At 54.6% G+C, this 14406-nt stretch overlaps 1 protein-coding gene across 1 annotated transcript in view; it reads left to right on the plus strand.

The window, feature by feature from the left end:
* Positions 1-14406, plus strand: part of ZNF609 (zinc finger protein 609) — a 61984-nt gene that overhangs the window by 9536 nt on the left and 38042 nt on the right. The window contains 1 exon segment of the mRNA XM_059482216.1: positions 4039-4900. Coding sequence (XP_059338199.1) covers positions 4154-4900 — 747 coding nt within the window. The 5' untranslated portion in view covers positions 4039-4153.

The following is a 14406-nucleotide window of genomic DNA, read 5'->3' on the forward strand; positions in this document are numbered from 1 at the left end:
TTAAAAAGAAATCTGCAAAAAAGACATGGGAGTTACTTAACAAAAATCCAACCCAAACAAGCCCAGCTGGGGGATTACAGGCGCGGTGGTAGGAGCTGAGTGGGGAGTGAGTGCAGCAGCGTGGGGAAGGCAGTGTGTCCCCCCCCACCACCACCCCGAGTTTCTTTAGTCGTAAAAGGAAACAAAAAGGGATCTCATGCAGAGGCAGGGGATGGGGAGAGCAGCCGACTGGCTGCCAGCAGCTGGAGGAAGGGCCTCAGCACTGCAGCCCCTGGTGCTGCTGCCTCAGCTGGGGGCTTGTGGGGAGCCCTTTGGGGGTTTGGCAGGCTGGGGGGGCAGCATCCCTTCTGTGCGCCTTTGCCTTTTTAGGGAGGGAGCAGAGGGCTCTGCTCTCCTGGGTCATGCCGGCCAGAGCAACCATCTCACCAAACCTTCTGCTCCCTGCCTTGTGCCCGCTGGAGGAAATGCTGCATCCTGCAGATTTTTCTCCCCCCTTCCCTGTCCTCTTTGCCGCTCCTTCTTGTGGGCATTCCTGAAAGTTAATCAGGGTGAAAATTGCAGTCAGTCATGTCTGGAAGCCACCAGAGGCTAATCCTGGAGCGCTGCAGGCTGGAGCACATGGCTATGAGACAGTCTCCCTATGTGTGGGCTGGCTGCTGCCAGGAGAAGAGCTTTCTCCTACATCTTGTCGCCCTTGGGCGGTCAATCCTTCCCAGCTTTGGTCTCCTGGCCTCCAGCAACCAGCAGAGAAAGCCGGGGTGGTGCGGGTTCGGCAGGTTCTGAGCATCCTGCACGGGTTTTAGCACATAGAGCCAGGGGCTGGCGTGGTTTCCTTGCTGCCTTTTGGAAGTGGAGCTGTTCTGGTGGAAGAGCCATCTCTAGGTGTGTGTGCAGCCCTGAAAGTGAACTTTCAGGTTTGTGTCTGAATAGGGTTTGGCTCTATCCCAGCCCGTAGATGTGGATTATAGAGGTCTCAGCACCTAATGGAGCTGAATTATTCATGTCTGGTGCTGTGTGTGTGCAGCATTCCCAAGCAGAAAGCTGTCTCCTTGTAGGATCTGCGCTCCAGGACTGCTCTTAAAACGCTTTGTTGGCAGGTCTCCAGGCCAACAAGTGAGCACATGCTTTTCATGTTGTGCGGGGATCAATCCTGCGATGGCAGGAGGTAAGGGGAAGGACACGTTTACAGCTGAATCAATCTCCTCGCTCTGTTTTCTGAGAGGCTGTGATTTGTGGCAGCCTTACTCCCCCGGCAGGAAGGTGGGGAGGATCTGGATACCACCCGGTGCTTCTCCAGCTTGGGCAAAGGAGGCACTGGGAAAGGAGCCTCTTTCTCTGGGCCATGGGGTGTGCTCGCCAGGGGCTCCTGTGCACCCAGAATGATGATGGTGGGTCAGGTTGGGGTCTCTGTGGGTCTGGCTTGGGAGAGGGACTCCAGATGCTCCTCTGGCTGCGGAGGCTGAGCCTGCAGTAGTGGAGTAGAGAAATGGGGAACTGGGATGGGAGTTTTGGGGAGGGAAGAAGCTGTTGAAAATGCTTTAGAACCACATGCAATAGAGCATATTCAGGAGATTGCCCCCAGATCACGTTCCAGGGTCCCAGCCTCCAGCTCTGCTCTGGAAAGGGCTGATCCCTGCCCCAGTCCCTCTTCCTGTGGTGGCATGTCTTGAGTTCTCTGCCTCACTCTCGTCACAACGTGCCTTTGCCCTGCTCTTGCCAATCCAGCATGTTCCTGTCCGTCCTGTTTGTGGTTCCCTTCTGTCTGCCTTAGCAGAGCCTGGGCTCCCTCGGCACCTCCTCTGCAGGGTGAGGGTTTTGCTCCTCTTGTTTTCTAACCCTTTGATTGTTCCTGGCTCTCCAATTGCCAGGGACCCAGCGGACTTCTGGGCTCCTTCTTCCTTTTGTTGTGGTAGGAATTGGCAAAAGCTGCTGCTGTTTGCAGAGTTTCAGACCCAAGTCCCGCTCATCTGCTGTCCTTATTCTACATGTATAAATAATACTTATGGAGATGTGTGTGCGTGTGTGTGTGTACGTTTGGAGCAGCAAGGTGAATTCCAGGGTGGGAGTGGAGAGCTGGCCAAGCTGGCATTGTGCAGGTGTTGCATGGAGCAGGTGATGCTACACGTGTTACAGTACAGCCCTGTGGACTGTCTGTTGTTTTCCTGTCACTGCAAGGTCAGATCTTTGTCTGCTTTGCCCTCTGACCTGAGCTCACCATGGCTCTTTGCCTGCTCCAGCTTTGGGTTGACAGCTCTTGGATTTGGAGACTGAACTTCATCCTCTGCTTTCAGCTCCTGTGGGTTTTTCCTGGGCATCAGTAGTCCACTGGTTCATTGGGATTGTTCCTGGATTCCATGCCTCAGCTTAGGGCTGGGAAGGGATTGATACCAGCCAAAAAACTGGTTCATCCAGCTCACTACTGGCTTTGCCCACCTGCAGAAAGGAACTGCCTTGGATCCATGACACGACGAGTGTCGTGCAGGGGTGAGGTGGTCGCTGCCAATTGCTGGCCCCATTGATGATTTGGAGAGAGGCTCTGGAGAGGCAGGTTGATGGGATTGGACACACCAGCTTGGGACTGGGGAGCAGGTGCTGGAGCAGGAGGAGGAGGAGGCGGCCATAGAAACATGCAGGTCAGCTTTGGGAAGCCGTTAGCGACTCCGGTGCACAAAGTGATCTCCTGATTCGGCACTTTCCCTGCCGCTGAAATGAGAGGTCAGTGCTTTTCATTTCCAGCTTGCACGCAAGCCCCCCAGCTCCTGGGGTTAAAAATCTCCGTAATGACCTGTCAGAGAGCGGATTATTAGCTGTACAGAGCTGAGGATGCTGTGGGGAGCAGATGGAAAATGGTCTGGCTGCGGCAGCCTGGCTGATGAAAGAATCCCTGGCATTTTTACAGTGTTTGCATCTCTGGAAACGCACCGTGAAGCTGCTTTCCAGCCTCCTGCCTGCTGGGGTTTGAAGAAATTTGTGTGTGTGTGTGGTGTGGGTTTTTTTTTTTGATTGTTTTTTTGTTTTTTTTTACTTCTCATTTCTCTTTAAGTTACCTGTTTTTGAAGTGTCACTTGTAAATAGTACCAGGAGCAGGCAGGCCTGGAGCTTGACGGCCAAGGGGAGGACAGTGCTCCTGGAGAGAAGCCTCATCCAAATGGGTGGTCAAGGATTTCTTAAGGATTCTGGAGAGCAGGTGGCCTTGCTGGGTGGTGCTGGGAAGAAGCTGTTACATGTGTTAATTATGTCTCGTCAGGGTAATTGCCGTGACTGGGGTGCTGTGTCAGGTTGCGCGTGGGTGTCTTTTTTGTTTCTCTCCCTGGGGGCGAGGCTGGGAAGCCGGGAGGAGATATTTTGGGCTCACCAGGGTCAGCTGTGGCGTGGGCAGGTAGGGCTGAGCCCCCTCTTCCCAGTTAAGACTGGCTACTTATACAATTGCATCTCTGTTTCCATTGGAAGCTTATCGTGACCAGAGGTAATGGTGGTAAATGCTCCAAATCTGGGTACTGTGTTTCTCTGTGCAGAGGTGTGGGATGGGGACCCTTATGCTTCCCACTGCAGTTTGGCCTTTGGTGATTGCTCTGACACATCCCAAGTGTCACAGGCACTCTGAAAGCCTGGGATTTATTTCCCACCCAGGCACTTGACTCCCCTGGTGAGCAGCTCTTGTGCCTCGCAGCGAGGCTGGCGTGGAGAGGAGCCCTCCCTCTGGGTGGCATTGGCAGGAGAGGAATCAATCCTCCCTCCCAGGGCAGCGCTCGATAATTCAGAGGGAAATGGTGAGCGGGGAAATGTGTGAGTAATGTCTTGTTGGAGCCGAGAGCTGTGACCTGCCAGGGCTGGTATCGATCGAGGAGCGGTACCAGATGGCCGCTGCTGCGGGGGCGGCTGTGGAGCAGCCCCAGCCCAGGGGGTGGCAGAAGGATGCTGAGAGGGTGATTTGGGAGGTTGGGGGTTTCACTCTGCCCACATCTCTCCTGCCTGCAGGTGTGTCTGTCCGTGGCTCTTCGTGTGTAACCCTGTTCTCTTTGCTCTCCCTTCCAGCAGCGATGCCGTCCCCTGGGCAGACCCGGACCACTGGAAGCCCCCCAAGGACGTAGGAGACCCCCAGGGCGTAGAGGCGGGGAAGAGCCTTGAATCGTGAGGGGCCGTTAACTCTAAGATGTCCTTGAGCAGCGGAGCTTCCGGAGGGAAAGGAATTGATGCGAACCCGGTTGAGACGTATGACAGTGGGGATGAGTGGGACATTGGTGTAGGGAATCTCATCATTGACCTGGACGCTGATTTGGAGAAGGATCAGCAGAAATTGGAAATGTCGGGCTCCAAGGAGGTGGGGCTCCCGGCACCCAACGCAGTGGCAACACTACCGGATAACATCAAGTTTGTGAGCCCAGTGCCAGGCCCGCAAGGCAAGGAGGGCAAATCGAAGTCGAAAAGGAGCAAGACTGGTAAGGACAGTGGGAAGCCGACCCCAGGGTCCTCCCTGTTCACTCCCAGTGAGGGAGCTGGTGGCAAGAAGGAGGTTCAAGGACGCTCTGGGGATGGTGCGAACTCGGGTGGTTTGGTGCCTGCCGTCGCCCCGAAGAGCTCGGAGAAGTCAGCCAAGGCGTCTCGCAGTGTGGCTGGCTCCAAGAAGGAGAAGGAGGGCGGCTCATCCAAAAGCAAGAAGGAAAGGAGTGAGGGTGCGGGGACTGCGGCAGAGAAGGAGCCCAGCGTGCTGCAGCCCCTGGCCCTGGCAGTGAGGGTGGGACAGTATGATGGGGGCCAGGGGACAGAGCCTGCTGCTGCTGAGCAGCTTGGGAGTATAGCTATTGACACGGGAGCTGCGCTCAATCCCTTGGGAGTAAAGTCGGAGCTGGAGGATGGAGAAAGTGAGTGCCGGCAGCTGAAAAAGGTGAAGTCAGAAAAGGTAAGAAAGGTGTTGGGGCGTGGGTGCCATTGCTGCTGCTCACATGGCGTTTGCAGTGACATGGTGTTGTGGGTGACCAGGGGTGGGACTGTGTGTCTTGTACTGCTGGGGCCAGCACTGCCATGTGGCTGGTGCCTCCTGGTTTTGGTGTGAGTGTGGTTTGGCCATGTGATGTGCTGGTGTCTGAGCATGGCGGTGGAATGACACTGGTCAAGCTTGGCTTCTGGGAGCCATGTGAATAAATCACATGCAGACTGTGTTCTCTGAGCCATCCTGCTGAGATTTGGTTTTCCTCAGTGCTTTGGCTGTATGGAATAGGTCCAGGCCTCTCTGGTCTCTGTCACTCTGAAGTGACAGAGGTGGTGTCCTGGTGCTTTGTCTGTTACATATCCCAAGGGGACACAAAGAGTGTGTGCTGTGCTCTGTGTCATGCTGGCTTCACCGTGTGTGTCAAGGTTTCCTGCAGCTCCCAGAGGAATGTATTTCTCTCCAGTTGCATCATGTGCAGAGAAGGATCCCTTAACACATTAGTGGATGTGGGATCTGCCTGGGCATGTGGGTGAGCACAAGGAGCAGGGTTGGCAGGAGTCACCACCTCGTTCCCAGGTCTGTCAATGGTACATGGGCTCTGTCCCACTTGTGGTGGTGATCCAAGGCTGGTGGGTGGCTGTGGGTGATGTTTGACGTGTCAGTCCTCTGCTAACACGTGGCAGTGATGCTGAGCTGGCCAAGCTGCTCTTCCAGGTCACCAGAGGCACAAAAAGCCCTGTCAATGGCAGATGGCCATTGGGTGAGTGGCTGCATCTGGGTGCTGCTGGGCTCTGGGTGGCTACTCTGTGTCTGGATGTAACCACTTTTCAGGACTCTTCTCTGGTTTCTGAGGAATCAGTGTCTGATGTGATTTCTGGTTCAGATGGGGAAGGCTTTAAGTGTGTGCTTTTAAGTCTGTGCTTTTCCTCTGTGCCAGCTGCACACAGGGTGTTGCTGGTGTGTGCCTGTGAAGCCGTGTGTGTGTCACACACAGGGTGAGCATCACAAGTGTGTGTGCTTGAGTCAGCTTGGCCCTGTTGCCATCAACATGTGCCAGGGTGTCAGGACAGTGGCTGGGGAGTATGAAAAGCATTGTCACCATGTTTGCAGCCAGAGGTTCCCTGGGAGGATTTCTGCTTTGGCATGGGGATCACAGTGTGGGCACTGGGATGGGTGGGGAGGGCACAGTGGCGTCCTGGGGCAGGTAATTGAAGCCTGTAAAATTCAGGAGTGGCGTGGAGACATCTTGTTCCTTTGTCTGTTCTGGCAAAGAAACCAAAGTGGATGAAACCAGGAAGAGCAGCAGATGCTCTTTTGCATGATGGACTGGAATGCTGCTGCTAAAAGCTGTGGATGCTGAAAGTCCACCTGTGATTTGGGGCACCTGAGTGGGTTTGTGGAGGAGAAACTCATCATGGGGGTGTACAGGGCAATGTGTTTTGGCTTGGGGAAAGCATGAGGAGGACAGAAGCTTGGGAATTGGTTTGGGAAATACCTCAACATGCTTGGCTGTTATGTTCCCTCATAGCCATCTGTGCTGGCTGCAGTGACAGCCAGCACTGGAGCTGGCTGGACCTTGGGTCATACCCTGCACGGCTTTGCTGTGCTCTTGCAATTAAAGATTCATTTCTTTCACTGATACTGCTGCAGAAACTCTTTGCAGTTGGAGATACCAATGTGATGTGTGGTGTTGGTGGATGAGAAGCTCCACACACCCTGGTTATGTGTGCTGGCACCTGGAAACCCCTCTGTGTTCTGGGCTCGTTCCCCCTCTGGGCAGCAGGGGAGGTGGGGGGGATTTTGCCCCTGTTCAGGTGAGACTGCACCTGCAGAGCTGCCTCCAGCCACGAGATCCCAACATGAGAAGAATGTGAAACTGCTGGAGTGAGTCCGCAGGAGGCCATGGAGATGCTCTGCTCTGGAGCCAGGCTGGCAGAGCTGGGGGTGCTGACCTGGAGAAGAGAAGGCTCCAGGGAGAGCTCAGAGCCCCTTCCAGTGCCTAAAGGGTCTCCAGGAGAGCTGGAGAGGGACTTCGATCAAGGAGTGCCAGGACATGGGGCAGTGGCTTCCCACTTGGAAGGGCTAGATAGGGTATTGGGAAAAAACACTTTCCTGTGAGGGTGGTGAGGCCCTGGCATGGGTTCCTCTTGGGAAACTGTGGCTGCCCCATCCCTGGAAGTGTTCCAGGCCAGGTTGGACAGGACTTGAAGCAGCCTGATCTAGTGGAGGTGTTCCTACCCATGGCAGGAGGTGGAAAATGTGGGCATTAAGGTCACTTCTAACCCAACCCAAACAATTCTATCTTCTCCATGCTGACACCCGGTGAGATGATGCTGCCATTTTACTTGTCCAGATTGAAGCATAACCCCCTTGCTGAAAGCTCAGGCTGGAAGGCTGATCCCTGTTTTTGAGAAGGGATTTGATGTCTGGATCTGCAGGAACATGTGTCACTTAGGAGGAGACATTGTCTGTGTTTCATCAGCCTCCTGGGGGCAGCTGGATGGCTTCCTTTGGGTCGGGAAAGCCGTGGGCGAGGAGAAGAAAGGTGTCTGCATGGTAAGGGCTGGGAAAGCAGTTTTGTGTCTTGAGGAAGAGACTGAGGCTGGGTGGATGCCTGGGGCAGGGTGGAGGACCAATGGGATGCAACGGGGGATGTGGCCTTGGGCTCATTCTGTCTCCCAAAAGCTGCAGCCATGTCCCAAAAACTGCGTGTGGAGTCCAAAGGACAAGCCAAGAGCAGAGGTATGTGCTGGCTGTGGGAGGGAGGGCAGCTCCTCCAGGCAGTGCATCGAGAGGATTAAGGTGGCAGGTTCATTCTGGCCTGGGGACAAACCCTGCTTGGCAAGCGAGAAACTTGCTCAGACTGAAACAGGAACAGGCAGAGCGTGACTCAGCCCAACCTTTGGTCTCCGTCAGCTTGTCCTTTGCTTAACCCTGTGCTGCTCCCACTTCCGTTTCGGGCAGGGGAGCTGGTCTCCATCTGCACATGAAGAAAGGCAGTCTGTCTGTCCCTCCACTGCTGCAGCCTGGGCTGGGTGACCTCCCTGGGGTCAGACACAAGGGATGTGTGCTGAGCCAGAAGCTGCCAGCCAGGAGGCTCTGTTATCTCCATGGCTGGAATAATGAGCACTTTGGCAGGGAGTGCTTTTCCTTGATGAGGTGCTTCAGTGCTGCAGCCAGCTCTTGCCCCAACCAGCTCGCCCCATTTGCCTCTACTTCTGCTTTTGTGTTCTTCCAATATCTTGCTGTAGGGTTTGGCAGCCCTTGTTGGGTGTAGGAAGGAGCTTTGGGTTTTGCCAGACGCTTTTCCACATCAGTTGGTGCTCCATGGCTCTGTCCATAGGGGGGTTCACCCTTGCTCCCATGTCTGACACAGCAGTGATGGAGCCTGTGGACATGGCCCTTGGGCTCCACTGGATGTCTTTTGCCAGTGTGACCCCCTGGTTCTGGTTGTTGCTTCCTGGGGTGAAGCCTCAGGAGCTGAATATCCCAAATATCCTTTTTCTTGGTGTGGATCTTTGCTTGTTACGTGCTCTCCTCAAACCTGATGCCATCAGTGTGTTGGGGCACAGGCGATAACTTCTCCAGGGATGGGGCTGATCTTGATGAAACCCACTGGTGATAACCCTGCTGAGACTTTCCAGGATCTCTGGGATGGGCTGAGCTCCTTGAGAAGGTTTGGCTGTGGTCAGTGCCTGGGCTTGGTCAGTCCTTGGAGCTCCAAAAAATATTTGGAGGGGCAGCAGTGGGAGCTTAAAATACATTGGGGAGAGAAAAGAGCTTATGCTGGTGGACACATGAGCGTGGCTGGGTCAGTCCGTGGGTCACTGGGGATGGCTGGAGCTGAGCTGGGGTTTAGTTTGCTTTGCTTTGCTTTGCTTTGCTTTGCTTTGCTTTGCTTTGCTTTGCTTTGCTTTGCACGGACCCTGGTGCTGGGAGGGAATGGCAGCTCGGTGAGCAGCCGAGATCAGCAAAATGGCCGTGCACGGAGGAGCAGCGCTGCTTTTGCCCCACCAGCTGCCGTGGCATGGCTGAGCTGGCCTTGGGGCTGGTGGCTGGGCTGGCCCCTTGCTCAGCAGCCCTGCACCCACCCCAGTGCCCACCCCGGGCCCCTGCGCCCGCTCCCGGCGCTCCGGGGCGTGCTGGCCCAGCCCGGGGATGTTGAGCATTAAACAAAAGAGCCTCCCAGCTCTTGGCTGCCGCTCCGGCTTTGTTTTGATTGAGAGGTTGTTCAGCAGGAGGAGGGAGGGTTTTTTTTTTTTTTTTTTTTTTTTTTCCCTTCTCTTCTGACGAGCATCCAGATGTGATGCTGCTGCAGACAAGGGAAAGGCAAACAGAAGCCGCTGGAGACTCGGCTCTTCTGAAAAGCCTCTCTGGGTCACGTGTGCTGCGGTTTTAGGCAGCCAGGAGGGTGGGTTCATCCCTGTCCCTCTGAGGGAGAGGGGGTGGAAGCCACCGGGGCATTTTCTTCTTCTGAATTTCTCCCAGGGCACAAATTAGGGATGCCCTGTGCGTGCTCAGAGCAGACATCCCTGCTGTGGGTGACCTGATAGAGAGGGGCTCTTGTAAGATGGGGGACACTGCGGTGTGTTCACGCCAAAACTGGTGAGAAAATGCAAGAGGGAGTGCTTGGGGTCAGGTGACAATGGGGACAGTGGGGTGGTGACACCACACCAGTGGCAGCTTCCAAAAAAGAAATACACCCAAAAATGCATCTGTGCACTGTCCCTGCTGCTGCTGGCTTATCCAGCCGTTTGCAGGGTGGCTTTGGTGTCATCTTTGTGGACCTTCTTGCCCTAATCCAGGATTGCAGACCTGCATGGTGCCTCCAGTGCTGGTCCTATAGCCTCAGTGGGACCCCCAGGTGCCAGATGTCCTGCACCATTACTGCTTTACCTGGAGTGAAAGTATGGTTGCCTTTTTTCAGCCATTTTTCTACTGCTGGGGGAAGGGATGAGACTTGACTGTGCGTGCAGCGGCAAGGATTGGGGTGAGGGATTCCTGTGTGACCCCAGCTCAAAGAGCTGAGATCTCCCAGTCCCTCTGCTGGGTCCAACAGGAGATGGCCACAGACACTCTTAGTGGGGATGTGGGGGAGAACCTGGATGAGATGTTGGGGGTGGTCCCAGCCTTCTGCTTTGAAGACGTGCTTGGGATTTTGACTCCTGTGAGGTTCCTTGTCTTGGGGCCAGAGTTTGGATGGAGAAACTCCCAGTGGAGCTGTTTTGGTGAAAACAGTTGTTTCTTTTTCAGCCCCTCCAAAGCTGGCTTTGGAGCTGGTGCTCACCCTGTTCTTTGTTTACCCCAGGGATTTTCAGGGCATGTGGGAAGCCCAGTGCTTGGGTAGGGACCTGGAGAAGTTGTTTCCCATCCCTTGCTCTGCAGGGATTGTTTCTTTCCAGGCAGTGGCAGCCAGCCTGACATGGGCAGCTCAGGGAGGTGGCAGGGACGTGCAGGCAGCTACCGGCTCTTGCCTGATCCTCTCGCTGTGGTTCTTTTTCTCCAGCAGTGCTGGAATTGGCTGCCTCCAGAGCTGCTGACAGAGCTGTGTTGGGAGTCCTTGGGAATGACACAGACTCGTTTCCTTATTGTCCCCGGCTCCGCCGCCCAGAGCCTTCTGCTCTAGGAACAAGGCAAGAAGGGGGCACGCAGCCAACATGTGTCAAGAGCTACAAAGGAGGAAATTGGCCTCGTTCACTTCAAACCATGGGGTTACTGCTGGAGTTTTGGCTCCTGCTGAGAGGTTATTTATATGTGGGCTTTCTTTTATAACCACTGGATGTAGCAGGCTGAGAGTTCCAGCTGATCCCACCTCTGAAGGCTTTGCAAAGGGAAAATTGCATCTTTCCCTGGTTGCTTTCCCAGATGGCCGTGTTAGGAAGGGCTAAAAGGCCGAGTTAGCTTTGATGCCCGACCCATCAGCATTGCTGTATTGCAGTGAATTGGCTGTCATGCCAAAACATGGCTCAATCTCCACCAGAATGGACAGCAGGACATGTGGCTCCCTGTCAAGGACATGGTGGTAGGAAATGGAGCAGTGCTGGGAAAGAAGAGAAAAAACCTCCCCGCTCCTGAAGCGTGAGAGCAGAATGACACCGTGGTAATGAAGGGGCTGATGGAGGGGAGACAGAGGTGGAACAGCCTCTTCTCAGCTTCCTTGGTGCAAGTGACCTGCAAATCTGCTCCCCCAGTGCTTTGATGAGAGATTTTGGTGGGAAGGCCGGCGGGTGATTGATCCTGCTGACTCATGGACCTGATTCCTCCCTTGAGAGCGATGGCAGCTGCTGGAGATGGGTCACATTTTGAGGCTAACGGGCTCCGGTAGACTCTGTGGTGTTTTTTTGCTTTGCTTCCAGGCTGGCGGTAGCTGCTCATTAGCCTAATGACCCCAGTTACCCAGCACCATTTATCTGCCGAGGGAGATTTCTTTAAAGGAAGATTTGCGCCTCTGGAGCGCTGTGCAAGCCCGAAGGCTTCAAAACCCAGCGAGCTGCTCCCGCAGCCCTGCCGGGGAGCTGATGCAGGGGGAGTGTGCCAGGAATAACCCGCTAATGAGCAAAGCTGCTTCTCCACCCGGCAGCCAGGGAGGCCACAGGAAAGGGCAGCAGAGCACAGGCTGCCTGCATTTCCCCTCCTATGCTTTTAGAGGCTGCTTGGTTGGGGATTCGCTGCCTTTTCCTTGTTTGCTGCAGGCATGACATCTTCTGTGCCACTGCTTTCACAGTGCTGCATTGCTCTGCTGCTGCTCTCGAGGATGCTTTGGGCTGGAGCTGTGAAATCCATCTTCCCTGTGAATCCTTGTGTGCATGCAACCCTGGAGATGTGTTGGGCAAGAGGGCACTTAAATAAATCCCCAGAGCTGAAGTTGGGCAGGAGAAAAGGCAGTGATGATTGCTGTGGACTTTCTGGGGTGGTTTTGTGACATTCCTACCCCGTGGTGATCAGTGCCTGGAGCTTGAGCGCTCATTGGGTGCAGGAGGAGCCACCCCAGGGCTCAGAGCTGTTGAGCAGCAGCTGGGAGAGCAGCCCAGGGCTGGGATGATTTAAAGCCACCAGCAGCCTGACGATATGTTGTATTCGGTGACAACATCTGCTCGAGTTATTCCTGTCCCTGTTACTCATTCCTGCCCACAGACCAGCTCAGGGAACTGATCTGATGTAAATAAATGTGCTCAGGGTTTTCTGGGGTGAGCTCAGCTTGTGGGCTGGCATGGATGGGGCATGGGCAGTGGTGATGGCACTGGGGCTGGAGATGGGGTATGGCAGTGATGGTGGCACCTGGGGCTGGACATGGGGGCTTTGCTGGAGCCATGCTCTGGTGTGTAGGTTTAGGGGCTCACTGGCCTCTCACAGGGCTCACAGTAGCTTTGGCAAGCTCTTCTGAACCCAGGAAAGCACATGGTGCCTGTGCTCCCCAGCCCTCCTCCTGTGCCCCCAGCCTTGCCAGCTGAATGGTGCCCGCTCCATCCCAGTGTTCTGTGGGCAGGATAAATCCCTTTGCAGGAAGATGCTACCATGGAACTTTTGTACTGTGTGGTGATGGCATCTACTCACATCTGCTGACTTTTCTCCTGTCCTTGACACTGAGGTGGCTTTTTGGTATCTAGATTTACCTTAAAATACTTTCTGGCCCTCATTCACTTGGGATGTCTTGGAATGTGTTGTGGTGAATAGTGCAGAGAGCATGCCTGCTCTGCAGGCCTGAGCTGGAATTCTGGTTGGCATGTGGATGTGAGGTCACCATGTTTTGGTGAGGGGATGGGATGTGATGAAGCTCAAAAGTGGATTTTGTTTGGTGCTCAGAGAGTAAGAGAAGCCCCTGGGCTGCCCTCCCTTAATGCAATTGCTGGAGCCTGCGTGTCTCAGTTTCCCCTGTGCTCTGCATGGATTGACTGCTCTTGTTAGGCTTGAGCATGGGGTTTGCTGGGGGGAGCATCAGGGTGCAGAAGGCACCATTGCAGCTACAAATCCCATGGTTGTCGTGCCACAGGTTGTGGTTTGGTTTTTTTCCCAAGGCAGAAAGTAATTTCCTTCTGGGAAGCTCTCTGTCTCCCCCAGTTACCCCAGAAACGCAGTTGTGATATTTCCCCAGGTACAATGCAAATGAAAGCTGTTCCCAGACTCCCCTGCTCGCCTACCCCTCTCTGCACTCTTTGGGATGCAGGTACACTGCCTCCCACACTGGGAATGGCACTCTCATCTGGTTAACAGATAGCTGAGGCGTGTTCTGGAGTCAACTGCATGCCATGTGGCTGGTGGTCATCATCCTAGGATCAGCCCACAGAAAAAGGACCCTGGAGCTGGGGCTTGGTCCTGTGTTCAAGCCTGACTGGAGGAGGGAGAGCTGCAGCCACCCAATGGGTTGTCTGTGGATGGTGGCAAATGGAGTCTTGGGATCTGTTATCTGAAAGGGAAGGTCATCCCAAAAATCACTGGTACCAGTGCAGCTGGGCTGCTCCATCATGGTTGTGGTGGAGAGGGAAGGCTCTGATGTCCTTGTGGTCCCACACCAGACATGGTGCACACTGAGAGCCATGGCTACTGTGACTACACCAGCTCCAGGCAAGGATTTCCAGCTGGAGCTGCCCTGCCAGCTTGAAATCCTGACCAAGCCCCAGGTCTGCACTTCTGTGTCCCTCTGACCCATGTGGTGTAAAGAATGCATGCCCCTTTGAAAGGGTTTGGTGAAAGGGTGGTGAGGCATTGGGACAGGCTGGCCAAGGAATTGGTGGAATCACCATCCCTGGAAGTGCTCAAAAAGTGTGTGGCTGTGGCACTTGGGGTTTGGTGGTGAGTGTGGTGGCACTGGGCTAGTGACTGGACTAGAGGTGCAGCCACTGGAGGTCTTCTTCAGACTTTATGAATCTATGGAAGCTGGAGCCAAGTTCAGGGGATCAAATGGCCAAGAGAGGCTTGGAGGAACAGAAGGGCACTGGGTCTGGGCTCTGTGTGCTTGGAGGCCAGGGGAAATTGCTTTCCAAGGCTGAAAGGGGAGGATGGTTGGGGCTCCAGGCAGCTCTTGGAGGTGGTGACAGGGTCATCAAACAAAGCAAAGCCTCTCCTGCCCGGGTGGGACCAGTGGATCTATGGGGGCTTTGTACACAGAGAGAGTTTCAGGGTTTGCAGGGCTGTTTGCTGTTCTGTGGCTTGCAGGGGAGGAAGGTGACTGTGTCTATGTATCATGGACCTGGTTTGCTGACAGCAAGGTTTCTTTCTTTGCTCAGCATTTACATTTCAAGGTGCAGGAACTCTTTGGGCATTAGTGTTTTATGGTTTCACAGGCTGGCTGTTAATGCTTTTCTTTGTGGGTAGGCTGAGGGAGCTGGAGGGGCTGAGTGATGAATGGCCCTTTGAAGGAAACCAGCCTTTTGGTGAAACCCCTGTGGCCATGGGAAGAGCTGCCTGACCTGGGGGAAGAGTCAGAGCCCCTTGGTAGTGGGGAGAGCAGGTGGTTTAGCTCTCAGACTGGGTTTGGA

The sequence above is a fragment of the Ammospiza nelsoni genome, chromosome 14 (assembly GCF_027579445.1).
Source record: "Ammospiza nelsoni isolate bAmmNel1 chromosome 14, bAmmNel1.pri, whole genome shotgun sequence".
NCBI lineage: Eukaryota > Metazoa > Chordata > Aves > Passeriformes > Passerellidae > Ammospiza > Ammospiza nelsoni.